The following is a 25,581-nucleotide window of genomic DNA, read 5'->3' as shown; positions in this document are numbered from 1 at the left end:
CTGGCAGTTAATAACAAGGGCAGGCCGGCGCCGCGGCTCAACAGGCTAATCCTCCGCCTTGCGGCGCCGGCACACCGGTCGGGGCACCGATCCTGTCCCGGTTGCCCCTCTTCCAGGCCAGCTCTCTGCTGTGGCTAGGGAGTGCAGTGGAGGATGGCCCAAGTCCTTGGGTCCTGCACCCCATGGGAGACCAGGAGAAGCACCTGGCTCCTGCCATCGGATCAGCGCGGTGCGCCGGCCGCAGCGCGCTACCGCGGCGGCCATTGGAGGGTGAACCAACGGCAAAAGGAAGACCTTTCTCTCTGTCTCTCTCTCTCTCACTGTCCACTCTGCCTGTCAAAAAAAAAAAAAAAAAAAAAAAAAGGGCAGTGAGGATGCCCACAGCCCGCACCTGAGCGCCCATGTTTGATGACCGCCCCCAGCTCCTGCCTCCAGCTTCCTGCTAGTGGAGACCCTGGGAGGCAGCAGGTGATGGCTCAAGGCCCTCACCCATGGGTTCAGTTCCTGACTCCCAGCCCCAGCCATAGCAGACATCTGGGAAGTGAACCACCCAATGGGGACTCTCCTGTCTGCCTCTCTCAAATAAATACAACAAATAAAAAGAAAGAAGGCAGTTGGGTGACTTTAGACCTATGGTCTTCATTTCCTTAAAATTTATTTATTTATTTGAAAGGCAGAGTTAGAGAGAGAGAGAGAGAGATCCTTCATCCACTGGTTCACTCCCTAAATGGCTGCAACAGCCAGGGCTGGACCAGGCCAAAGCCAGGGTCTTGGAGCTTCCTCCAGGTCTCCCACATGGGTGCAGGGACCCAGGTGCCTGGGCCACCTTCTACTACTTTCCACAGGCAAATTAGCAGGGAGCTGGATTGGAAGTGGAGCAGCCGGGACTTGAACTGGCGCCCATGTGGGATGCCGGAATTGCAGGCGGCGGCTTTACCCACTATGCCACAGCGCCGACCCCGTGCTTTTAAAAATCAAAGTCATCAAACCAAACACGTGCCTGCTCCTCTGGTGTCTCGGCTCCCTGCCCGGCAGCCTCGGAGCACCCTTCAGGTCACAGCTGGCCTGTCTCCCAGGGCACGCTTGTTGGCCGTCAGCACCGGATGTCAGAAAACTCTTCCCCAGTTGGATTGCGCTAGGTTTCCAGGCACCATGTGTTGCTGCCTCTGGGGGGCTGGCTGAGGTGGGGACCTTCCTCCTATAGGCAGGTCACACGCTACTGTCGGGTGCCGTGGGGGCGCAGGAGAGTGGCCGCCCTGATGGAGACCTGACCCCGGCCATCATCGGGGTCTTTACTCAGGACGCAGAGTCTGCTCTGGCTGGCAGCAGGCCCTCTGCAGAAGCCAAATCGAGTGAATGAAAGCGCCAGGCAGGGGTGAGGCTGGCTACCTACAAACACAGGCCTTGGCTTTGGGGTCTCCAGCTGCCCGGGGGCCCCTGGGGTCTTTGGTTTTGCAGGCTGCTGTCGTCACGTGACTGTTTACTGGCGTTTTCCGCTTCCATCGAAGCTGGGCGAGAGTCACTTCCATATTTGATTTGTTGATACAAGGCTAATGTCATGGCTTACCATCCTGGAAGGGACCCAGTGGAACCCCTGAGTGAATGATAATCCCCCCATCACACCTGTGGCCTCCGTGGGTTACGCCTGGAGTCGTCTCCTTACCTGATCTCCGTTGAGTTCCTGGCATCGCCAGCCTGGAATGGATTGTCTTTTTTTTTTTTTTTTTTTTTTTTTTTTTTTTTGACAAGCAGAGTGGATAGTGAGAGAGAGAGAGAGAGAGAGAGAGAGAGAAAGGTCTTCCTTTTTGCCGTTGGTTCACCCTCCAATGGCCGCTGCGGCCGGCACACCGCGCTGATCCGAAGGCAGGAGCCAGGTGCTTCTCCTGGTCTCCCATGTGGGTGCAGGGCCCAAGGACCTGGGACATCCTCCACTGCCTTCCTGGGCCATAGCAGAGAGCTGGCCTGGAAGAGGGGCAACCGGGACAGAATCCGGCGCCCCGACCGGGACTGGAACCCGGTGTGCCTGTGCCGCAAGGTGGAGGATTAGCCTGTTAAGCCACAGTGCCGGCCTGGAACGGATTGTCTTTTGTGCAACGTGGGCCTAGTGTCTGGTTTGTGCCGCTGGTCTTGGTCATGCACGCCAGGTCGCCCGTGGCAGGAAGGACGTGGCCTGCGGGACGAACCTGAGGATGGCAGCTGCAGCTGCGGAGACTGCGATGACGGCTCACACAGCCAGAGCCACTCCAGGGCCCCGGATTATTCCGTGTGGGAGATGCTGATCTGACCAGCTTATGACTGCGCTCAAAATAGGTGCGGCCCCAAGCCCTGGGGACCCCGCCATCTCCTTCATTCTCATCAAGAGACGCTCAGCACGGCACGGCCCCCCGCCTGTGCCAGGCCCCCTTTTGTTCACTGTGGCTAAGCGCAAGGAAGGGTTTTTTAATTTATTTTTTTATTTTTTTGTTTGTTTTTCCTAATTAAAAAAAAAGTTTAAAAATTTACTTGCGAGGCAAAGAGACAGAGAGATACTGAAATATGTAGAAGTGGCAGTTTAAAATGTCCAGGATTGGCCTCAGCTTAAATGGGCATGGGGAGGCCGTAGACAGCATGGAGGGACCCTCTGTGACTTGTTGACACCAGGTGCTAGGAATAAGAGGTCCCTATGTGACAACTCCGTTTCTGTATATTTCATGCATCTCCATAATAAAGAACCCAGTCCCTATGTCTCATGTCCTAAAGCTTCCCTTTGAGACAAGTGTCTGGCCTAGGAGTGAAGACACTTGTGTCCCGGGGTCTGGGTTCCGTTCCCAGCTCCAGCCCCTGGCTCCAGCTTCCTGCTAATGCAGACCCTGGGAGGCAGTGGTGATGGCTCCGATAGCTGAGCTCCTGCCTCCCACGTGGGAGACCCGGCCTGAGGTTCCAGCTCCAGGCTTCAGCCTGGCCCAGTCCCAGCTGTTGTGGCCTCTTGAGGAATGAACCAGCAGATGGAAGCTCTCTCTCCTCTCCTTGTCTCCTTGTCTCTCTGTTGCTCTGCCTTTCCAATAAACAAATCTTAAAAAAAAAAAAAAAATTGAACCAAACAAGGACATTCTTCTACATATTCCTGGCAGGACTATGGATAGAATAAATGCCTCTCATCTGTGGAACCCCCTTCCTTTTCTGTCCATGGTCCTGGTAATGTCCCTTAGAAGCACAGAGCCACTCCAGGCTCACCCATGGCGTCTGGTTGTCATGTCTCTCCCTTTAGCTTCAGTCTAGAGCAGTACTTCCGTGTTGTCCCTGCCCTTCAAGCCTTGGACGTTTTTGTGAACACAAACCAGTTGCTTTGCAGGACGGTCCTCACTTTGAAATTATCCAACAATTTCCCATGTTCAGGTTTAGGGCCTGCACGTTGTGCGTGGGGGCGCCAGGGGCACGGCCAACTTGCTGTGTCCTCCGTGGTACACCGTATCCGGAGGCACATCGTGTGGCTCTGTCTCCTTGCTGGTGATGTAACTGGGAGCATTGGGCTTACTTGGTGCTGGCCAGATCCCTCAACTGTAGACTCCGTGATTTCAGAATTGCTGATCCATGTGTGATTAGTAAGTATTTTTATGGGGAGAGACACTGAGGCTCTGTAAAATCCTGTTCTTCAGCGAACCTCCACCCACTGTTCTTAGCGTCTTGTAGTGGTTCCTGCCTAAATAAGCTATTATTTAGATGGTTGCTGGTTGGCGATTTTACTTTTTGACAGGCAGAGTGGCTAGTGAGAGAGAGAGGCAGAGAGAAAGGTCTTCCTTTTGCCATTGGTTCACCCTCCAATGGCCGCCGCGGTAGCGCGCTGCGGCCGGCGCACCGCGCTGTTCCGAAGGCAGGAGCCAGGTGCTTCTCCTGGTCTCCCATGGGGTGCAGGACCCAACCACTTGGGCCATCCTCCACTGCACTCCTGGGCCACAGCAGAGAGCTGGCCTGGAAGAGTGGCAACTGGGACAGAATCCGGCGCCCCAACCGGGACTAGAACCCGGTGTGTCGGCGCCACTAGGCGGAGGATTAGCCTGTTGAGCCACGGCGCCGGCCAAGGTTGGCGATTTTCTAACAGCACTAGCCTTTCTACGTTTATTAGTGGGCACTGTACTGGGCCCATAGCCACCATTTATTTATTCTGCTTACTGTCAGTATGAGTCCATGAATTTCTGTCTGATCCAATGGGTTATAATCTAGATCTATCAGATTGTCCCAGCTTTGGTTAGGAGGAATCTTTTGTTTTTAAGATTTATTTCTTTATGTGACAGGCAGAGTGACAGAGAGAGAAAGAGGGAGACAGAAACAGAAAGGAGAGACAGAGAGAGAAAGAGATCTTCTATCTGAAGGGTCACTCCCCAAATGGCTGCAGTGGCCAGGCATGGTCCACGCTGATACCAGGAGCCTGGAACTCCATCCAGGTCTCCCATGTGGATGGCAAGAGCACAAGCACCTGGGCCATCTCTCACTGCCTTCCCAGGTGCATTAGCTGGGAGCTGGATTGGAAGTGGAGCAGCCAGGGCTTAAACTCGTGCTCTCCAGCAGAGGATGCGTCATTAGCAGTGAACCCACTACACTGCAGTGCTGGCCCTAGGAGAAGCTGGCTCCTGGGCCCTTTGCCATTTCCTGTCACTTGGAAAACTTAGCTTTTTAAAAAATCATTATTTTATTTTTAAATATTATTTGAAAGGCAGAGTGACAGAGATCTTATACCCACTGGTTCACCCCCAAATGCCTACAATGGTCAGGGCGAGCCAGGCAAAGAAGTCCAAACTCCATCTACGTCTCCCATGTGGGTGGCAGGGACCCAAGTACTTGAGCATCACCTGCTGCTTCCCAGGGGCTACTGTAATCTGGGAAAGTTACTATGGGAAAGGAAGAAGGCTCCATGCTTTCCTTAACTCGCCAGTTATCAAACAAGTGAGCTGGGTCCTTAGCAGAAGCCAGTGATGGTGGTGTAGACCAGAGCAGGCAGCTTTTCATTTTTTCAACCTAAAACAGAGAACCTAAGAGCAGGAAAGCCGATTGTCTTGATTCATATCATTGCTTCCCATGTTCTTTCTTCCTCACTGACGCTACAGGATTCCTTTCATCATTTCTGTCTTTCTAGGGGACTTCCTTGGCATTCTAGGGTGGATCGGCTGGTGGTAAAGTCTCCAGCTTCCTCTCTCTCTCTTTCTCTCTCTCTTATGATTTACTTATTTTATTTGAAAGGCAGAGTTACAGAGAAGCAGAGAGAGAGAGAGAGAGAGAGAGAGAGAGAGATCTTCCATCTGCTGGTTCACTTTTTAATGGTCGCAATAGTCAGAGCTGTGCCGATCTGAAGCCAGGAGCCACTTCTGGGTCCCCCACACAGGTGCAGGGGCTCCAGGCTTTGGACCATCTTCCACTGCTTTCCCAGGCTGCAGCAGAGAGCTGGATCGGAAGTGGAGCAGCCGGGACTTGAACCGGCACCCATATGGGATGCCAGCACTGCAGTGGTGGCTCTGGCCCCTGCTAGCTTTCTCTTATCTGAGAATGTCTTCCCCTCTCCCTCATCCCTGAAGAATACTTTCAAGCGCTAAAGGACGCCAGGTTAATAATTCTTTTCTTTCAGCACTTAAAAAATATGCCACTTCCTTTTGGCCTCCACAGTTTCTGATGACATTTAAAAAATTATTCATTTACTTGAAAGACAACATGGATGTGGATATGAGACAGGGGAAGAGAAACCGAGATCTTCTATCCTCTTATTCACTCTCCAAATGGCCACATTAGCTGGGGCTGGGGCAGACTGAAGCCGGGAGCCTAGAACTCCATCTGGGTCTCCCAGATGGGTGGCAGGGACCCAAGCACTTGGGCCGCCTTCCACTGCTTTCCCAGGTGCAGACGCAGGGAGCTGCATTGGGTGTGGAGCAGCCCAGGCTCCAGCCGGTGCTCATATGGGATGCCGGCGTCACAGGCGGGGGCTTTACCCGCTGTGCCACACGCCAGCCGCAGATCTTTAGTTGTAGTTCTGCAGGTCCCTGAGAGTCTGCCCATTTTCCCCCACTATCTGTTTTCTCTCTGTCATTTAGCTTGGATAATATCTATTGTCCTATATTCAAGTAAACTGGTATTTTTCTCTGTCTCGTCATTGCGTGGTTAAACCCTTTATGAGTTAGTTTTTGGTTGTGTTGTTCAGTGCTAGAATTTCCATTTCATGCTTCCTGATATCTTCTATTTCTTTGCTGGCTCTCACGGTTACACTTGTTACGGAAACAGCTGGCGGTTTTGGAATGAGTAATCGTACAAAAACTGCAGCTTTGTAGAGGTAGAAAAATCCAATTCTGAGCATTGCTTAGTGATTGGCTATTTTTCAAATGGGTTGATGTTACTGTTAATACTCATTTCCTTGATGTTTTACCCTTACTCTTCCTAAATGGGTTTTTAAAATGTACTTATTTATTTTAATTTTATTTGAAAGGTAGAAAGAAGGAGAAAACAGAGAGAGCTCTTCCATCCATTGGTTTACTCCCCAGTGCCTGCAACATCCAGGACTGGGCAGGCCAAAGCCAGCAGCCTAGAATCCAGTTTGGGTCTCCCACGCGTATGCAGCAAGGACCTACATTGAGACCTCATCTGCTGCCTCCCTGGGGTGTGCGATAGCTGGAAGCTGGCTAGGGCAGATCATGTGACAATGAGAATTCAGCGGGGGGGGGGGGGGGGGGAGCTTAGCAGAGCAAGTCAGGAAGGCTTCTCGGAAGAAGTGGCATTTCAGCCGGCAGGCAGGAGGAGGTACACAAGTGGGCACTGGGAAGGGGACCAGCAGGTGCACAAAGCAAGCTCAGCCAGGAAACTGGCAGGCTGGGAGCTTGGGAGCAGCAGGCACGGAGGAGCCAGCGGTTACTTCATCCTAAAGGAAGGAAGGGCGGGAGGGGGCGTTGGACCCAGTGGTTAACATGTCCACTAACGGACTCCCCTCTCCTATTCGCGTCCCTGAGTTTGAATACTGGTTCTCAAGCCTCCTACTGATGCAGGTCCTGGGGAGGCAGCAGCTGATGGCTCACATATTTGGGTCCCTGCCGCCCACGCGGGAGACCTGCACTGAGTTCCCAGCTTCGGCCTGGCCCAAGTCCAAGCCACTGCAGACAGACAATCTGGGGAGTGAACCAGCAGAGGAAGGCACTGGCTGTCTGCCTGTCCCTTTTTTTTTTTTTTTTTTTTTTTTGACAGGCAGAGTTAGACAGTGAGAGAGAGAGAGACAGAGAGAAAGGTCTTCTTTCCATTGGTTCACCCCCCAAATGGCCGCTATGGCCAGCGCGCTGCGCCAATCCGAAGCCAGGAGCCAGGTGCTTCTCCTGGTCTCCCACACAGGTGCAGGGCCCAAGCACTTGGACCATCCTCCACTGCCTTCCTGGGCCACAGCAGAGAGCTGGCCTGGAAGAGGAGCAACCGGGACAGAATCTGGCGCCCCAATCGGGACTAGAACCCGTGGTGCTGGCGCCACAGAAAGAGGATTAGCCTGGTGAGCCGTGGCACTGGCTGTCTGTCCCTTAAATAAGAAAGAAAACAGAGGGCCCGATAAAGGGTTGAAAGCAGAATGTTGGGTTTAAGCGGAGCGAGGTTTTTGAAAAATGCAGCGCAGGCGTGGACTGGCAGGGGGCGCTGTAGGGGCCGCTCCGTGGGCCAGCGCCGGCCTGATGGGGCTGCGGGAAAGGCGTGAATCCGGGAGAATGGAGGAGGAGGAGGAGGAGGCGTGTCAGAGAGGGCCGGGAATTCTGCGTGGGGCTGTCCAGACTGGAGCCTGACCAGTCTCCTAATTCCAGACTCTCACGACAGTGACCTGCTGTGCCCCGACAGAGGAAGTGCGGTCTCTACCGGTTTTCTCCTGAGAGGCCATTTTTGTCTGATTTTCAGGTCCAGAGCATTGGCTCAGTCCTCTGTGGCCTTCCTCCCAACAGACTGCTGGGACTGGCTCGGACGCTGCTGGGTCCTGCATGATGCTCTGACGTTTTGGTGGGGCCAGATGCAGGGTCTGATCGGGGCTGGCGTTGTGGCACAGTGGGTTAAGCCACCACCTGTGACGCCAGCATCCCATGTATCCCATGTAAGTGCCCGTTCCAGTCCTGGCTGCTCCACTTCTCATCCAGGACCTTGCTGGTGCACCTGCGAGAGCAGAGGAAGACGGCCCAAGTGCTCAGGCCCCTTTCTTTCTTTCTTCCTTCCTTCCTTCCTTCCTTCCTTCCTTCCTTCCTTCCTTCCTTTCTTTCTTTCTTTCTTTCTTTCTTTCTTTTTTGACAGGCAGAGTGGATAGTGAGAGAGAGAGAGACAGAGGGAAAGGTCTTCCTTTTGCCGTTGGTTCACCCTCCAATGGCCGCTACGGCCGGCGCATCTCGCTGATCCGAAGCCAGGAGCCAGGTGCTTCTCCTGGTCTCCCATGCGGGTGCAGGGCCCAAGCACTTGGGCCATCCTCCACTGCCTTCCCGGGCCATAGCAGAGAGCTGGCCTGGAAGAGGGGCAACCAGGATAGAATCCGGCGCCCCAACCGGGACCAGAACCCAATGTGCCGGCACCGCAAGGCAGAGGATTAGCCTGTTAAGCCACGGCACCGGCCAAGCCCCTTTCACACACTGGGGAGACCTGGGTGGAGCTTCAGACTCCTGGCTTCAACCTGGCCCAGCCTTCGCCATCAAGGCCATTTGGGAGTGAACCAGCAGATGGAAGATCCCCTCCCACCACCAACTGCTCTCTCTGTAACTCTGCCTTTCAAATAAATAAGTAAATCTGTTTTATAAGATTCATTTATTTTATTTGAAAGGCGGAGTTATATAGAGAGAAGGAGAGAGAGAAAGAATCTCCCATCCACTGGTTCACTCCTCAAATGGCTGCAATGGCTGGAGCTGGGCTGATCCGAAGCCAGGAGCCAGGAGCTTCTTCTAGGTCTCCCACATGGATACAGGGGCCCAAGCACTTGGGCCATCTTCCACTGCTTTCCCAGGCCATTAGCAGGGAGCTGGATCGGAAGTGGAGCATCCAGGACTCGAGCCCATGCCCGTGTGGGACGCCGGCACTGCAGGCCGGGGTTTTAACCCACTGCACCACAGCGCTGGCCCCCTGATGGGCTTTCAGTGAGTGATGCTGATGGAATGGGACCTTGTCCCCATTACCTTCAGCATATGAGGTGGGGGGACTCTGGGTGGGGTCGCAGACTGGCGTCGCCATGTTCTTGGCTGGGACGGATCGTCTCCTGGGGTTTATCCACTGCTTGTGCAACCTCAGGCTGGAGGAGGCCCATGCAGTTCACTCAGCCGGCACACGGGCTCGGAGCTCCCACCCTGTAGCCCCGGCCTGGGCAGGAACATCCCACCCTGGAGCCCCAGCCTGGGCAGGAACAAACAGGCCAGGTCCGTATCTTGCAGACCTCACGTCTTAGCTTTCCAGAACACTGACCAAGTAAACCAAGGCACGATTTCTGGACAGGTCCCCGGTGTTCTCCGTGGAAAGCGCTCTGTGTTGGTGGTGGCCAAGACACCCCCTTCCGGCTCTGGCTTTTGGTGGCACTGAGCCATTCGGGGGAGCCAGGGTGGGAGGTCTTTCATTTCCTCACCTCCGCTCCTTTGCTGGCGTTAATTTCTGCCCTACAGGGGCCTACAGAGCAGGCTCTGCGTGATTGACGTTTGCTAACCAGATCGGTGCCAGCTTGGCCCACTTTGTAGCCCCTGGGAGGGTCACAAGTCCCACGCATGCGCCCGTGTGCCCTGGGAAGTCTGCTCTGATCTGAGTCGCTGTCCTCTGTCCGTCACCGTCCATCAGCTGCCTTTGTAAAACCAAAGGCGTGATTGAGTCTCGGGAGAATGCTCCCGAACCTCTTTTTTTTTTTTTTCTTTTTTAATTTCCATTTTCCAAACGACATCAGAAATGTCCTCGGAGCATCGTTTCGTGGACATTTCTCGAGGGAGACCGCCAACAGCCGGGAATGAGGCCAGAGGCGAAAAGAAACCGGGTCAGGTGGATAGCGATGGTGCCGCCTCCTCCGGGAGCACCAGTGGCACCGCAGGTGCGTCTGTCTGTGATGTTGAGTGCTTTCTGAGTGGCACCGCGTGGCCAGCATGGGTGGCTTTGGGCAGTACAGGTGATGCCTGGGGACAAGGCTGTGCAGCCCAGTGGGTAGCACACAGGGTGGGGGCAGGGCTGGCTCTGCATCTCCCCGCTTCCGGTTCTGCGGCTGGAACTGGGATCTAATCTTATCACACCCTAAGCTATCAATGCGGTGGTGGACGTTTGACATTGTGGCTAAGACGCTGCTTGGGATGCCTGCATCGCGGGTTCGAGTCCCGGCTCCGCTCCTGGTTCCAGCTTCCTGCTGATGTGCACCCTGGGAGGCAGCAGGGGATGGCCCGGGTACCTGGGTCCCTGCCACCACCTGGGAGACCTGGATGGAGTTCCCACTCCCAGTTTCAACCTGGCCCAGCCATGGCTGTGGCAGGCATCTGGGGAATGAGCCAGCAGATGAAAGATCTCTGCCCATCTCTACCTTTCAAATAAATGTTAAAAAATATATTTTTTAAAAATGCATAAATGCTTGGGATTGGCCTGTGTGCCCTGGTGGCTGGGACGTGGAGCAGCAAGCACCAGGCCTGTTCAGCCACCGTCACCTTGTGCTCAGAGCCGTCATCTGGTTTGCGCTGGCTTTGCCCTGTTGTAAAATCGGCTCAGAGCCTGGCTTGCGTCACCCTGATGTCTGCAGCAGTTAGGAAACGCAAAGGCAAAAGTAGCGATTTTTGATAGCTGACTGCAGGGAATTTCTAAGTTTTTAAAAATTTTCTTTCTTTTAGGGGCCGGTGCCATGGCTCACTTGGTTAATCATCCGCCTGTGGCACCGGCATCCCATATGGGCGCCAGGTTCTGGTCCTGGCTGCTCCTCTTCCAGTCCAGCTCTCTGCTGTGGCCCGGGAGGGCAGTGAAAGATGGCCCAAGTGCTTGGGCCCCTGCACCCGTATGGGAGACCAGGAGGAAGCACCTGGCTCCTGGCTTCGGATCAGCACAGTGCCGGCTGTGGCGGCCATTTGGGGAGTGATCCAACGGAAGGAGGACCTTTCTCTCTGTCTCTCTTTCTCCCTCTGTCTATAACTCTACCTATCAAATAAATAATAAATTTTTTTAAAGATTTATTTATTTATTTGAAAGTCAGAGTTATATATATAGAGAAGGAGAGATAGAGATAGAGAGACAGAGCTTCCATTGGCTGGTTCACTCCCCAATTGGCTGCCATGGCCGGAGCTGTGCCATTCCGAAGCCAGGAGCCAGGAGCTTCTTTCAGGTCTCCCATGCAGGTGCAAGGCTTGGGCCATCTTCTACTGCTTTCCCAGGCCATAGCAGAGAGCTGGATCAGAAGTGGAGCAGCCAGGACTTGAACTGGTGCCCATAAGGGATGCCAGCACTGCAGGCAACAGCTTTGCCCACTATGCCAACAGTGCCAGCCTCCCAAAAATTATTTTCATGTATTTGAAAGAGAGAGAGAGAGATCCTCCATCTACTGGTTCCCTCCCCAAAAGGCTCACAATAGCTGGGACTCGGCCAGGCCAATTATAGGAGCCAGGAACTCAATCCAGGTCTCCCATGTGGGTGGCAGGGACCCAAGCACCTGAGCCGTCACCTGCCGCCTCCCAGGGGACGCAGTAGCAGGGAGCTTGAATTGGAAGCAGAGCTGTTGCTCCAACTCAGATCTTCCAATACAGGCTGCTGGCGTGCCAAGTAGCGTCGTAACTGCTTTGCCAGACACCTGCCCCCCTGACTTCAGTTTCTGCTTTGAGGGCGAATGGGCATTTGAGAGCGTGGTGTTTGTGGTGCGGGATGATCAGGTTTTTGCAAGCACTTCTGTCACTTGGCTGCTGGGGGCCTGAGTGCTCCATGGCTTGGGATTTGACTCAGCCCTTCGCACCACAAGGAAGCCAGCGTCAGCAGCTGCAGGTGACCCCTGGGAGATGCTGGTGCCTCTGGGAGTGCCTCCCGGGGACTCAGCGGCAGGAGCCAGCTGGAGTTTGGCAAAAGGGGCTGTGCTGGCAGCAGGAGCCTGTGTGTCTTGGAGCTTGTGGGTCTTGGAGCTCCTTGTGGTAGGAAGCCGCAAGGAGGGGCTGCCTGTGACTGCCAAGGCACGTCCTCTGTCACAGTTCCTGCCAGCACCATGGCTGCCCCTGTCCACACTGTCTTGAGTCAGCAGGTGCCGCTGGCCAGAGCCCGAGTCTCTGCTGACTGCTTTGAGCTCTCTGGGCTCTGGCGCTGGAAGAGGGAGAAGCCCTGAGCTGTGACGCCCAGGTCTCGGGCAGGGCTGCTCTGGGAAGTGAGGGGAGCTGAGCAGGTGCCACGGAGGCTGAGTGTGCTGTGTGGAGAGGTCACGTGTGGCCATGGTCTCAGGGTGCACGTAGGCAGGAAGCTGGGGTCGGGAGCCAGAGCTGGGAATTGAACCCAAGCACTCGGGGCAGGAGGTGGGAGTCTTAACCACTAGGCTCCACACCTGCTATGGCCAATACTTAGGCTCCACACCTGCTATGGCCAATACTTAGGCTCCACACCTGCTATGTCCAGTACTTAGGCTCGACACCTGCTGTGGCCAATACTTAAATCACCTCTGAATTACTCACCATACCTGATACAAAGTAAGTGCCCTATAAATAACTGTTACCCTGTGCTGTTCAGGAAATGATGACAAGAGAAAACCTCTGTATATATTTAGTATAGGTGTGTGTGTATTTTTTTTCCCCAAATGGTTTCCATCTGCAAGTTGGTTGAATCCACTCGTACGGAGGGTGTTACAAAGGGGGTGACTTAAGAAAATAGCAGCGTTACCGTGTCACAGTTTTGGAGGCTGAAGTACGAGATCCAGGTGCTGAAGTCCAGAGTCAAGGCCACGTCCCCCTGAAGACTGCAGGGAGACCCTGTGGCAGCCTCCCCAGCGCCGGCATCTGCAGCACCAGCTCCTGCCTCTCTGCCCTGCGAAGCTTCGCTCCAGTCTCCCTCCCTCTGTCTCTCCCCACCCCACTCTCTTTCTCTCTTTTTAATATTTCATTTATTTATTTGAGAAGTAGAGCTAGAGACAGAGAGAGAGAGGTCTTCTTCTATCTGCGGGTTCACTCCCCAAATGGCCGCAATGGCCAGAGCTGAGGGACCAGGAGCTTCTTCTAGGTCTCCCACATGGATACAGGGGCTCAAGCACTTGGGTCATCTTCCACTGCTTTCCCAGGCCACAGCAGAGAGCTGGATGGGAAGTGGAGCAGCTGGGACTTGAACAGCGCCCCTGTGGGATGCCGGCATTGCAGGTGGCGGCTTTCCCCACTACGCCGCGGCCCCTCAGACGACTTTTTGTGGGAGTTCAACATAGAGGCAACAAAGTGGGCCAATTCCAGCTCGCTGAGCTCTCACCCCGTGCACACCCTGTTCTCTCAAATCCATTAATAAACAGCGGCTTGCAACGTACCTGCCTGTCCGGTCACCAGCTAGCACGTTCTCCAAGGCCAGCACACCGCATCTGGTTTTCTCTGGGTGACCTCGACCCCTAGCGCAGGTCCTGTCGATGGCAGCTCCCAGGAAGCGCCGGCTGGGTTAGCATTTGGAAGTTCCCGTGGGAACTGACCAAGTGGCTCAAGGTCAGCTTGAGGTCACGTCGAACCAAAGGTACATGGAGGCTGATCGGGGCCTGTGCTTTGCTCCACTGTGGCAGGCGGTCCCCCTCTGTGTCCGAATTCTGTCCATTTGAGTTTTTTTTTTCCTTGCCCTTAGACAGTTTCTGGCGAGTCCTCTGGCAAACAGGCTCGAGGCCAGGATGAAAGCGCTGAGCCTTTGTTTGGGAGACAAGGTCCCGGGGCAGGGAGGCAGGGGGTGGAGGAAGGGGACCGTGGGGTGTGTCGCCTGGCTGGTGTCACCTCCCAGTGGGTCACTCAGCAAGCACGAGTGCCTGGTGTTGGGAGTGGCTGGGCCGTTAACTTCACACCTCCAGGTCCCAGTGAGGAGTGAGCCCTGAGGTGGTCACGGTGGAGTTTTACAGCTGAGATTCTGCCGGCTCTGACCCTCGGGGCTGCCTGCCTGCCTGTCCCGGGCAGACGTACACCTCAAATCAGCAACTTCGATAAACACCCATCAGGGGAGCCTCCTGCCCGGTCAGGCCCACCTTATGGCTCATGCACACGACCCTCCCCCAGGCCAGGGGTGTAGAAAGACAACTGCCCATCCCCGGGCGCCGAGCTCTCTCCCCGTCCCCTGTTCGCTGTCTGGACCCACTTCTTACCGCCCACCCTCCCTCTCCCCTGCTATCCTGTTTCCAATAAAATTTCTTCTGCCCCGAGCAGTTGCTTCTCTGCCTTCTTGGGGCAGAAAGCCCCCGAGAACCCAATAGCTGGCACATGGAATTTTCTAGAAGATTCCCAAAAAGAAAACAGGGGAAGGGCCGCTCCGTGTCTCACGGTGGTGAGTCCACGCGTGGAGGGACAATGCGACACGCTGAGGTGCCGGCCAGGAGGTGGTGGAGGGAATCTGAGAAGGCCCCCGGGGGCTGCATCCCGTGAGGGTCCTCGCCTGTGCCCGCAGGCCCGAGCGCTCTCCCACGATCCTGGCCGACACCCTCCTCCCTCCACTCTGCTCAGGGACAGAGGCCACTCCTTGGTGGTGGCCGTTTGGAGGAGTCTCAGGACATGAGCTCAGGGTGGGGATCCCTCAGCTTCCTCCTCCGTGACCCGCTCCTGCCCCCCCCCCCCCCGAGGCCTCTGCCAGTGCTTTGGCTGGGCTGTGACACTGGTCCTCATGGGTCCAAGTCCATAGTTGCCTTGTCCAGTGACGGCCTTGACCAGGCATGGAAGTAGCAGGGGGGGTGGCCCAGCAAATCCTCTGGGTTCTCTTGGGGACGTTCTCTGCCCATGGCCTCTGGGCTGTTAAACTGTCATGGGAGTCAGGACCAGCGGCCCCTGCGGTGCAGTCACCCCCCCTTTGTGGGCCACTGGCAGGAGGAGCCGGGGGCGGCCAGGTGCTAGGGCAGCTCCCGTTTCAGTTCACCCTCCAATGGCCGCCGCGGTAGGCGCTATAGCCGGCGCACCGCGCTGATCCAAAACCAGGAGCCAGGTGCTTCTCCTGGTCTCCCATGGGGTGCAGGGCCCAAGCACTTGGGCCATCCTCCACTGCACTTCCTGGCCACAGCAGAGAGCTGGACTGGAAGAGGGGCAACCGGGACAGAATCCGGCACCCCAACTGGGACTAGAACCCGGTGTGCCGGCGCCACAGGCAGAGGATTAGCCTATTGAGCTATGGCGGCGCCAGCACAACTAGAACTTCTAACCCAGCTGAGTTCAAGTGCACGGGGAAGGCATAGCCCAGCTTCTTGAAGGGGTTCCTCTGTGTGCCAGCGAGGCATGCCTGCACCTGCCAGCTGTCAGCTCAAGGCACATCCTGCCTCCTGGAAGACAGAGGCTGGAGCCGGGCAATGGCTTCCCGTCGGTGCCTCAGCTGACCCGCTGTTCTGTTGGGCTGACGGTCCCTGAGTGACAGAGGGTTCATGCGACGCCAGTGAAGTCACGGTCACGGGCATGGTTGCGCCTCCTTGGCTGGAATGGGCCGTCTGGTCTGAGGCTTTGCCATGTGGGAATCTAGGCCAGCCGATGAGGCGCTGGCAATGTGGACGCTGTGAGCAGATGCTGTGCACCTGTCCCACTGAGGACAAACCGTTCATGGCTCCGGGGTGGGAGGGGTCTGACGCGGCTGGTGGCTGCCTGGGTCTTCCCAGGGAACGGACTGCTCACTACCACAGGTGGGTGGGCCTCTCCCGTGGAACAGCAAGATGAGCGTGGTGTGACGTGGTGCTTTGCGGGGCTGGCCACCGCCTCACCTGCCTTCCCTGGGCTCATGGATTTCTCCAGGAGGCTTGCAAGGGCACCTGGGAGAAGTAGATCCACAGAGGACACGAGTGCCCGGTTCTCACCTCCTGCTGGTCATTGCTTGACCTGGAAGGCCCTAAGTAGTGCACGCTGTAGGGTTGCAGAAATATAGCCTCTTGGTGGCCACTGTGGAAGCCAGAGCCTGCACTTGGAGATGTCGGTTGGACCCCCAGTGGGGGCACCAAGAGAGGGGACAGAAGAGGGCTTGTGTCCACGACGGATGGGTTAACCGTTAGCCACAGGTGGCCTCCGTGGCTCAGGAAGTGCCACGTCAACTATGGTGGGCTGCCCAGTTCTGGTGCCCAGTGTCCTTGCCAGCAATGGGAGTGTGCCCAGGGTCGCTGCTGGGTCGCCGTAGCTCGCTTCATAGGATGTTGGTCGTGGTGCCTTCTTGTGCGGGGAGGTTACACCGTGGGTGTTTTGTATGTTGTTTCCCTGTGTTCTAAATAGTTCCAGTATCCTCCAGACACCCAGGTGATACCTCAAAACATGTCTCCTTAAGAAACGGCAGAAGACAGCGTGAGCGTGCGAGCTCTGTTGGGACTGGGATGCCAGGGGCTATGGCCCGGTCTGCCTTGAGGTCGTGAGCTGTACCGGTCAGCTTCTCATCACCATAGCAAATGCCTCAGAGCTGCTGTGGGGAAGAAAGGGAGTTTACCCTAGCTCACGGTTAAGGAGGTTCACAGGTGCAAGATTGGGTGGGTCAAAGGTCACTGGTGAGGTCAGAGGGCAGCGAAGGTGGATGCCCTGGGCTATGAAGCAGAGAAACAGGGTGCACAGGTGTTGGCTGTGCCCAGGGAGGGGGGGTCTCTCCTTATGAAGCCACCAGGATTGGATCAGGGGGCTCCACCCTACCAGCCCAGACCAATGTATTCACTTCCCAAAGGCCCCCTAAATCCTAGTATTAGCAAATGCGTCAGACCCCGGCAATTTTAAAGTTCGCATGTTCTGCTATGGAATTCCTCCCCAAGAATACAGAAAGGTAACACTGAAAGGTTGTAACTCCAGGGAAGTGGGCGTTCGGCCTCGTGGTTAGGATGCCAGTGTGGTCGCCCCACCCCACGCTGGAGTGACCCCTGACCCCGGGTCCTGATTCCAGCTTCCTCAGTCACATCATGGGGGGCGGTGCCGATGGCTCAAGTAGTTGTGTTCCTGCCACTCACATGGAAACCTGGACCGAATTCCCTGTTTTTCTGCAGAAACTTCTAGAACTCTTGACTCTCTCTGCTTCTTTCTTGAGCCCAAAAAGGCTCGCTGCTTGATTTTTTAGGATAAGAGTCCATATCTTTAATGTAGCCTACAAGGTACTGAATTTGGTCCTGGCTTGATTTCTGGCTCCTCCGTCTGTCTGTCTGTCCATCTATCTATCTATATATGTGGTCCCCCGAGAGGCAGGTGATACGCGCACAGGGAGTCAGAGAGGGCAGTGGCCGCTCGCCTAAGAGATGGATGTCGTGTAATGTTAGAACCCGCAGAAGCAGCGAGGAACAGCCGGGGACAATGGAGGACAAGCAGAAGCCGGCAGAACATCGCCCCCAGGAGTGCCTGCCTCGGGCAGGAGGAAGTGCTGCCAATCACTCTTCCTTTTCCAAGTCCCTCTGAGGGTGTCACAGGGCGGGGCGGGGCCCTCCGTTTGCTCTGAGGGTCTACGGGAGTGAGTTCCGTAGTACAGCCATGTGTTGGCTCTCGGTTTTCAGGTGCTGGGTCCCGGTGGCAAACAGCACATGCATTAGTCCCGTCTGCTTCCCCTGACCCTGCCACCCGTAACACCACCATTTGGTAACTAGCAGAGGGACCAGCACGGTGTCCACCCAGCCAGTGCCTTCTGAGCCGTCACAGGAGAACAAGGGGCATCCTCGTGAGTCTCGCGGGGTGACACAAAGCCAGCGGCAGGGGCCACATGTCCCAAGGCTGATCCCTCGAGTCCACCCCCTTGGGCTCCGGGTCCCCAGTCTCAGTCTTAGGGGACGGGATCCCAACCTGCTCCTACTCCATGATTCTGAGACCTCATGGAAAGAGTCTGGCGTGGACTCTGGGGTGCACCTGCTCCGCCTTTTAGGGGCTGTGGGTAGATGCTCCCCCCACCTCCTCTCTCTCTCTCTTGGGCCTGCATGGGCTTAGCCCACAGCAGGCATGCCCAGCACGTGGCTCCCACAGCCTCGTGGCCTCAGAAACTCCCTCCACCAAGCTGTGACCAGTCGACCCCAATAGGAATTGTCTCCCAGCTTTGACACAGGGGCCTCCCCGGCTCTGAGGGCGTGGGATTCTAAAGATGCCCTCAAAGGTTATCTTCAGTCCAGGAGCCTCACCCCCTACCCTCTCTTTCATGCCTACAGGAACCAGGGGGAGATGGCGCACACCTGCCGTGGAACCATCAACCTGGCCACCGCCCACGTCGACACGGAGAACTCTTGTGGGATCTTGCTGATCAGCGGGGCGAGGAGCTACCACCTCAAGGCCAGCTCAGAGGTGGACCGGCAGCAGTGGATCACCGCCCTGGAGCTGGCCAAGGCCAAGGCGATCCGGGTGATGAAAATGCATTCAGGTAGCGAGCGTTCGGCGTGGTGGTGTGGACTGTGGCGCCTTGGGTCTGCAGCGAGTGGGGGCAGGCGGCGATGACCAGGAGACTCGTGCTGGTCTGGTGTGTACTTGCTGTTCCCCGCCAAGCTCAGTGCAGCGTCGTTATCCGTGTGACCCTCAGCCGCTCCGCCAAGGCCACCAGGGCTGGCCGGCAGCTCTCGGCCGGTGCGGGCTCTGTGCGTGCCTTTCTTTGGATAAGTCTGGCTGCCTGGCTTTCAGGGAGGCCCCAGAGCCAGGCCCAGAGGCGCAGTCTCAGGTGGGACTCAGGGTTGTGGACGTGTGCCTCGGGCCGGACTCCCGCCGCGGCCTCTGTTCTGGGGACTTAAGGCTGCTTAGACACAGCTGCTGCCTTTGCCGGGTGAGAGGCTGCTCGGAGGTGCTGAGCAAGAGGCTTGCTTTAGACTTGAACGCGTTTTTACTGTTATTCGTCTTATTTGAGCGCCGGGGGCGGGGGAGCTCTCTCCAATCCACTGGTTCACTCCCAAATGTCTGCAATGGCTGGGGGCCAGCCAGGGCTGAACCTGGGATCTGGAACTCAGTCCAGGCCTCCCCCACGGGTGGCAGGAGCCCAGTGGCTTCAGCTACCGCTGAGTGCGTGCCAGGGTCCGCATTAGCGGGTGCCGGAGTCAGGAGTCGGAACTGGGTGTTGTACCCAGGCGCCGTGACGTGCAGTGCCTGCATCTTGCCTGCTAGGCTAAGCAGCCACCCCCAGCAGTTTCCGTGTTTTGAAGATGAAATGTTGTACCCCACCCCTAAGGCAGCAGCTCCCCTGCCCGTGCAGTGAAGTCTGGGATTCCGTGCCCAGCCGCCACCTCACTCTGCTTCCCAGAGGCAGATACAAGGGCCCTGAAAAAGCTGACCGAGAGTGGAATTTAAAGGTATTTTCGTGAAAAAAAATTGTAAATCCCTGAGTAGTTTTCCATAATACACGTTTCACGCAAACTTCCTGAAGACCCCTTGTGTATCAAATTGGTGCTTATTTCAAAACAAATGCAATTCTCCAGCTTGCTTTTTTCCATTTAGCGAGATATCTTGGAATGTTTTCCCTGTCAGTACATAGAAGTGTGCTCCTTTTTCTTCTTTTCTTCTCCTTTTCTTTCTTCCTTTCTTCCTTCCTTTCTTCCTTTCTTTCTTTCTTTCTTTCTTTTTTTGACAGGCAGAGTGGATAGTGAGAGAGAGACAGACAGAAAGGTCTTCCTTTTTGCCGTTGGTTCACCCTCCAGTGGCCGCTGCAGCCGGCGCATCTCACTGATCCGAAGGCAGGAGCCAGGTGCTTCTCCTGGTCTCCCTTGCGGGTGCAGGGCCCAAGCACTTGGGCCATCCTCCACTGCCTTCCCGGGCCATAGCAGAGAGCTGGCCTGGAAGAAGGGCAACCGGGATAGAATCCGGTGCCCCAACCAGGACTAGAACCCGGTGTGCTGGCGCCGTAAGGTGGAGGATTAGCCTGTTAAGCCACGGCGCCGGCCTTTTTTTTTTTTTTTTGACAGGTAGAGTGGATAGTGAGAGAGAGACAGAGAGAAAGGTCTTCCTTTTCCCATTGGTTCACCCTCCAATGGCCGCCAGGGCCTGCAATGATCTGAAGCCAGGAGCCAGGTGCTTCTCCTGGTCTCCCATGTGGGTGCAGGGCACAAGCACTTGGGCTATCCTCCACTGCCCTCCCAGGCCACAGCAGAGAGCTGGCCTGGAAGAGGGGCAACCGGGACAGGATCTGGTGCCCCAACCAGGACTAGAACCCGGGGTGCTGGCGCCGCAGGTGGAGGATTAGCCAAATGAGCCACGGTGCCGGCCCTCCTTTTTCTTACACAAGTGCGGGATGCCTTGTGTGGATGCATCGTAGTTTATCCAGCCCGTAGCCCTGTTTAGCTCCGACACACTGCTGCAGCGGGAGACCCTGCAAGACTTCATTTCACATGTGTACAGGTATGTACGAAGCATGGGCCGGGCCTCGGCCTAGCGGTTAAGACACTGTAGGGCTCCCGTGTCTCCTAGCAGAGGGCCTGGGTCTGAATCCCAGCTCTGCTCCCGTTCCTGCTCCCTGCTGGTGCAGGCCCTGGGGGGCGGCAGCTGATGGCTCAGGTGTCGTGATTGGCTCCCTACCACCTGTGTGGGGATCTGGATGGAGTCCCAGGATCTGGGGAGTGGACCAGTGGATGGCAACTTCCTTCGTCTCTTTTTCCTTCTCTCCCATCTTCCTTCCCTCACCCTACCTCTCAAATCAATCCATCAATCATCAACAAATAAAAATGGAGTACGCCGCCCCCGAGCTGGGGGCTGGGTTAATGGGAGAGTGCATTTATACAGCTGTGAGGCACTGTCAGACTCCTTCCCTCGGGCTGTCTTGTGAGACGCCAGTGGCAGGGTGTGACAGCTGTCTCCCCACAGCCCAGCCTCCCCAGAGCCATAGCAAGCGTTTCTGATGGGTGAGAATCGTGTCTGCACAGCCCAGGAGCGGGGATCGGGCAGCTGTGGGCCTTAGGATGTTGTGAGCAAATGGCACGGCTTTCATGGCCCTGTGCGTGTTTCCGGGGAGGCAGGGCTGCAGGCGTGAGCAGGCCCAGCCGCGGCTCTCTGGCATCATCTCCCAGGCTGGGTGGGGGGTCAGTGGGTCCTGGTGAGGAGTTCTAGCTCAGGGCAGGAAGAAGGGGCTGGCTGGAGCCATTGGTCACTATGCCCCACTTTGCATTGTGGTCTCTCCCAGCATGCATTGCCATCTCTCCAAGCGTGCATTTTGGTCCCTCCCATCATGCATTTCAATCTCTCCCAAAGTGCATTGTGGTCTCTCTCAGTGTCATTGTGGGTTCTCCCAGTGTGCATTGTGGTCTCTCCCAGTGTACACTGGGGTCTCTCTCAGCATAACTGCGGTCTCTCCCAGTGTGCCCTGCCATCTCTCCCAGAGTGCATTGTGGTCTCTACTGGTGTGCATTGCCGTGTCTCTCGTAAGCTGGGGAACCCTCAACATTAGGCTGACCTTCATCTTTTTTTTTTTTAAGATTTATTTATTTATTTGAAATGCAGAGTTATAGAGAGAAGGAGAGGGAGAGAGAGAGAGAGAGAGAGAGAGGTCTTCCACTGGCTGGTTCACTCCCCAATTGCCCGCAACTGCCAGAGCTGCGCCGATCCAAAGCCAGGAGCCAGGAGCTTCCTCCAGGTCTCCCACACAGGTGCAGGGGCTCAAGGACTTGGGCCATCTTCTACTGCTTTCCAGGCCATAGCAGAGAGCTGGATTGGAAGAGGAGCAGCCGTTTCTCGAATTGGCGCCCATATAGGATGCCAGCGCTTCAGGCCAGGGTGTTAACCCACTGCGCCACAGTGCTGGCCTCTGGCCTTCATTTTAAAAGGCAACACATAGCATATAAAGACCTATACTAGACAAAGAAGCCATAATGTGGGTACCTGATTGATGTGTCTAAAATGATATGTACACAGTACAAGCTTAGTGTTAGTGGTGTGACCAGTGCGTTTTCATGTATGATTTCCTTCAGGGCTCACTTTCCCCAGAGACTGAATTCTGAGCGACTTCTCAAATTTCTACAATCAAGTTGTCCTTGGACACCAAATTGTATTTCATCACGAATTTAGTAAACCAATGACAGAGAAATGTTTCATTTCTTTTTTAAAAAATATTTATTTCATTTTTTTTTGAAAAGTAGAATTAGAGAGGGAGAGACAGAGAGGTCTTCCATCTGCTGGTTCATTCCTCAAATGGCCACAACAGCCAGAGTGGGCTGATCTAAAGCCAGGAACCAGGAGCTTCTTCCATGTCTCCCATGTGGGTGCAGGGGCCCAAACACTTGGCCATCTTCCGCTGCTTTCCCAGGTCATTAGCAGGGAGCTGGATCAGAAGTGGAGCAGCCGGGTCTTGAACCGGTGCCCGTATGGGATGCCAGCACTGCAAGTGGGTTTACCCACTACACTACAACACTGGCCCCCTGAAATGTTTCATCTTCATATTTATCAACTATCTGCCGGTGATGAAAATAAGCCCGCGTGGAAACATTCTGTGAATCCCGCGGCACACCCATCCCAGTTTTGCTGTTGGCGTTCCGTTATGCTCACCGTGCGAGGAGCTATTCACCGCTATTCAGCAGACACGCAGCGCCATCTGGTGGGCATCTGGTGTGATGGCAGCAGGGCACTTGGAGTTGCACGAGCCACACCAAGAAAAAGCCATCGTTCAGTTGCTGTTGTCTGGGGACAAGTGTCTGGGTGGCATTCACCCCGAAGTGTGAAGCTCAACACCGGGTGGCCTTAAATGTCCACACTCCCGTGCACCTGCATGTTGGCCTGTGGGCGGTTCCAGAATCGGGCGCCGTCTGCCCCTATCTTCTGATGTCCCGTCTGCCTCCTCACAGGACGTGGCAGGCCTGTCGCACCCGCAGCCCTGCCATGCCCACCGCCACGACCATACTTATGGGCGGCTGGAGTTGGTACCCAGATGCAGCTGTTTCCTGGCCCTGAAACAAAATGCCTGAAGCCGAGCTATTTGCAAAGAACAGAAATTTCTTTAGCTCGCGGTTCAGGAGGAAGTCCACGAGCGTGGTGCAGGCACCTGCCCAGCTTTGCTCAGGGCCTTGTCTGCGCGCTGCAGGGAGGAGGGCACCACCCGATGAGCCAGGAGCAAGCCAGGCGGAGTTTGCGTTTATAACAAAGCTGGTTCCGAGCTCAGCTCAATCCGTGTGTGGATTAATCCAGCCCGTTCGGTCCGTTCCTGCAGGCCCTCTCATATGCCTTTGGGGGTTCCGTTTCTCACACGTGAGACTGAGGGGCCGCTTTCTTTTTAAAAGATATTTATGTATTGATTTATTTGAGAGGTAGAGAGAGAGAGAGAGAGAGAGAGGTCTTCCATCTGCTGGTTCACTCCCCAAATGACCACAATAGCAGGAGCTGACCTGAAGCCAGGAACCAGGAGCTCCTTCCAGGTCTCCCACGTGGTGCAGGGGCCCAAGCACTTGGGCCATCTTCTGCTGCTTTCTGAGGCCATAGCAGAGAGCTGGATTGGAAGTGGAGCAGCTGGGACTTGAACCAGTGTCCATATGGGATGCCGGTGCCACAGGTGGCGGCTTTACCTGCTACGCCCCAGCACCGGTCCCAGAGGGCGCTATAAACCATTGCAGCTCCCCTGCACAGTGACTGCTCTCTCTGGGTCAGCACTCACATGGCTCTGTGTGTCGGCAGTGCTGTTGGGCTTGGCAGGGGGTGCCCAGGGTGCCACTCCATTTCCCGGGGGGGGGGGGGCCTTTCATGGGCTCAGCCCAGATGCTGCGGCGTGAGGGGTGGCGGGCTCAGGTCAAGCACGCTGCCCGGAGACCTGGCCTGCTCTTTCTGCCATCCCCTTCCTACGATAATAATAGACCACTGGAGCTGGCGTCGTGCCACAGCGGGTTGAGCCGCTGCCTGCCACTCTGGCGCCCCCTATCGGAGTGCTGGTTTGAATCCCGGCTTTTCTGCTTGCAATCCAGGCCCCTGCGGGGAATGCAACAGATGATGGCCCGAGTTGGGTCCCTGCCGCTCGTGGGAGACCCACATGGAGCTCCTGGCTCCCGGCTTTGGCCTGACTCAGCCCTGGCTGTTGCAGGCACTGGGGGAGTGAACCAGTGGATGGAAGATCCGTCTCCCTCCCCGCTCTCTGAACCACTCTGCTTTTTTTTTTTTTTTTCTAAAGTGAGTTGTTTAATCTTCTGGGAACTTTCTGAAAATATCCTAGCGGGTGGCGTTTATTGGATTAGTCACCCTGGGACCGTTTTCCTGGGCCAGACAGGGAGAGGGAATTTCTTCTGTGGCCAAGGAGCAAGTGTGTGCTCGCTTGGCTGTCAGCGCTGGGGATGCCGGCCCAGACGTCCTGCGGGAAAGGTGGGGACCCCAGGCCCCAGACTCCGCGGTTTCCTGAGCAGCTCATGCCAAACATGGCTGTGTCCCTGTGGAGGTGGCCTTCTGGGTAAGGACATGGGACAGAGACAAACGTTCAGGTTTAAGTTCATGGTTGTGGAAAAGAGCCCTGTGGTGGCCCCTCTGGGCCAAAGCAGCCGCCCCCCTGCGCTCAGGCCGGTGTCACACAGGGGCGGGTTCTAACCTCTGAGGGTCTGCCTCGGGGTCAGCCTGGCGTAGTCCTGGGTGAGAGAAGACCGCCTGGTGTGGTTCTCCCAGGCCTTGGCTGATGGCAGCCGGTGGGAACAGGGGCACAGACAGGGCAGCCCCCGTGGGTCACGCTGGAGCCTGATATGGTAGTTAAGGTGCCCAGGTCCCACGTCAGCGGTGCCGGAGTCAGATACCCAGCTCCACTTCTGATCCAGCTCTCTGCTGTGGCCTGGGGAAGCAGTGGAGGATGGCCCAAGTGCTTGGGCCCTGCACCCCATGGGAGACCAGGAGAAGCACCTGGCTCCTGGCTTTGGATCGGCCCAGCCCTGGCCATTGCGGCCTACTGGGGAGTAGACCAGCGAAGGGAAGACCTCTCTCTCTCTCTCTCTCTCTACCGCTCTCTGTAACTCTATCTCTTAAATAAACAAAATCTTAAAAAATAAATAAATAAATAAACAAATAAAGGTGGGTGTTTGGCGTAAGGCTACTTGGACAACCACGTCCCACATCAGAGCGCCGGGGTTCCACTCTCAGCTTCGCTTCTTATCCCAGCTCCTTGCTAATGTGCACCGTGGGAGGCAGCAGCTGGTGGTTCAAGTCCTTAGGCCCCTGCCGCCTGTGGGAGACGTGGGTGAGTTCCTTGCTTCTGGCTTCAGGCTGGACCAGCCCAGCCCAGCCCAGCCCAGCCCGGCCTTGCAGGCATTTGGAGAAGGAATGAACCAGCAGATAAGATCTCTCTCTCTCTCTCTCTCTCTCTCTTAAATAAACAAACATTTTAAGAAGAGAATATACAAATGCCCAACAAGGGGTCGGTGCTGTGGCGCAGTGGGTTAACACTCTGGCCTGAAGCGCCGGCATCCCATATGGGCGCCGGTTCTAGTCCCAGCTGCTCCTCTTCCGATCCAGCTCCCTGCTAATGTGCCTGGGAAAGCAGTGGAAGATGGCCCAAGTCCTTGGGCCCCTGGGAGACCTGGAGGAAGCTCCTGGCTTCAGATCAGCGCAGCTCCAGCCATTGCGATCGTCTGGGGAGTGAACCAGCGGATGGAAG

The 25,581-nt window shown here is 55.9% G+C and overlaps 1 protein-coding gene across 1 annotated transcript in view; it reads left to right on the top strand.

Moving 5' to 3' along the window:
• The window catches only part of OSBP2 (oxysterol binding protein 2), a 139,022-nt gene that overhangs the window by 15,465 nt on the left and 97,976 nt on the right, over nucleotides 1-25,581 (top strand). Inside the window, exon 2 of the mRNA XM_062182270.1 lies at nucleotides 18,215-18,423. Within this exon, the coding sequence (XP_062038254.1) occupies nucleotides 18,215-18,423 (209 nt within the window). The remainder of the gene's footprint in view (nucleotides 1-18,214; nucleotides 18,424-25,581) is intronic.

The sequence above is a fragment of the Lepus europaeus genome, chromosome 23 (genome assembly GCF_033115175.1).
Source record: "Lepus europaeus isolate LE1 chromosome 23, mLepTim1.pri, whole genome shotgun sequence".
Classification (NCBI taxonomy): Eukaryota; Metazoa; Chordata; class Mammalia; order Lagomorpha; family Leporidae; genus Lepus; species Lepus europaeus.
The sequence above is the reverse complement of the archived record's forward strand: the minus strand, read 5'-3'. Positions and strand labels throughout refer to the sequence as shown.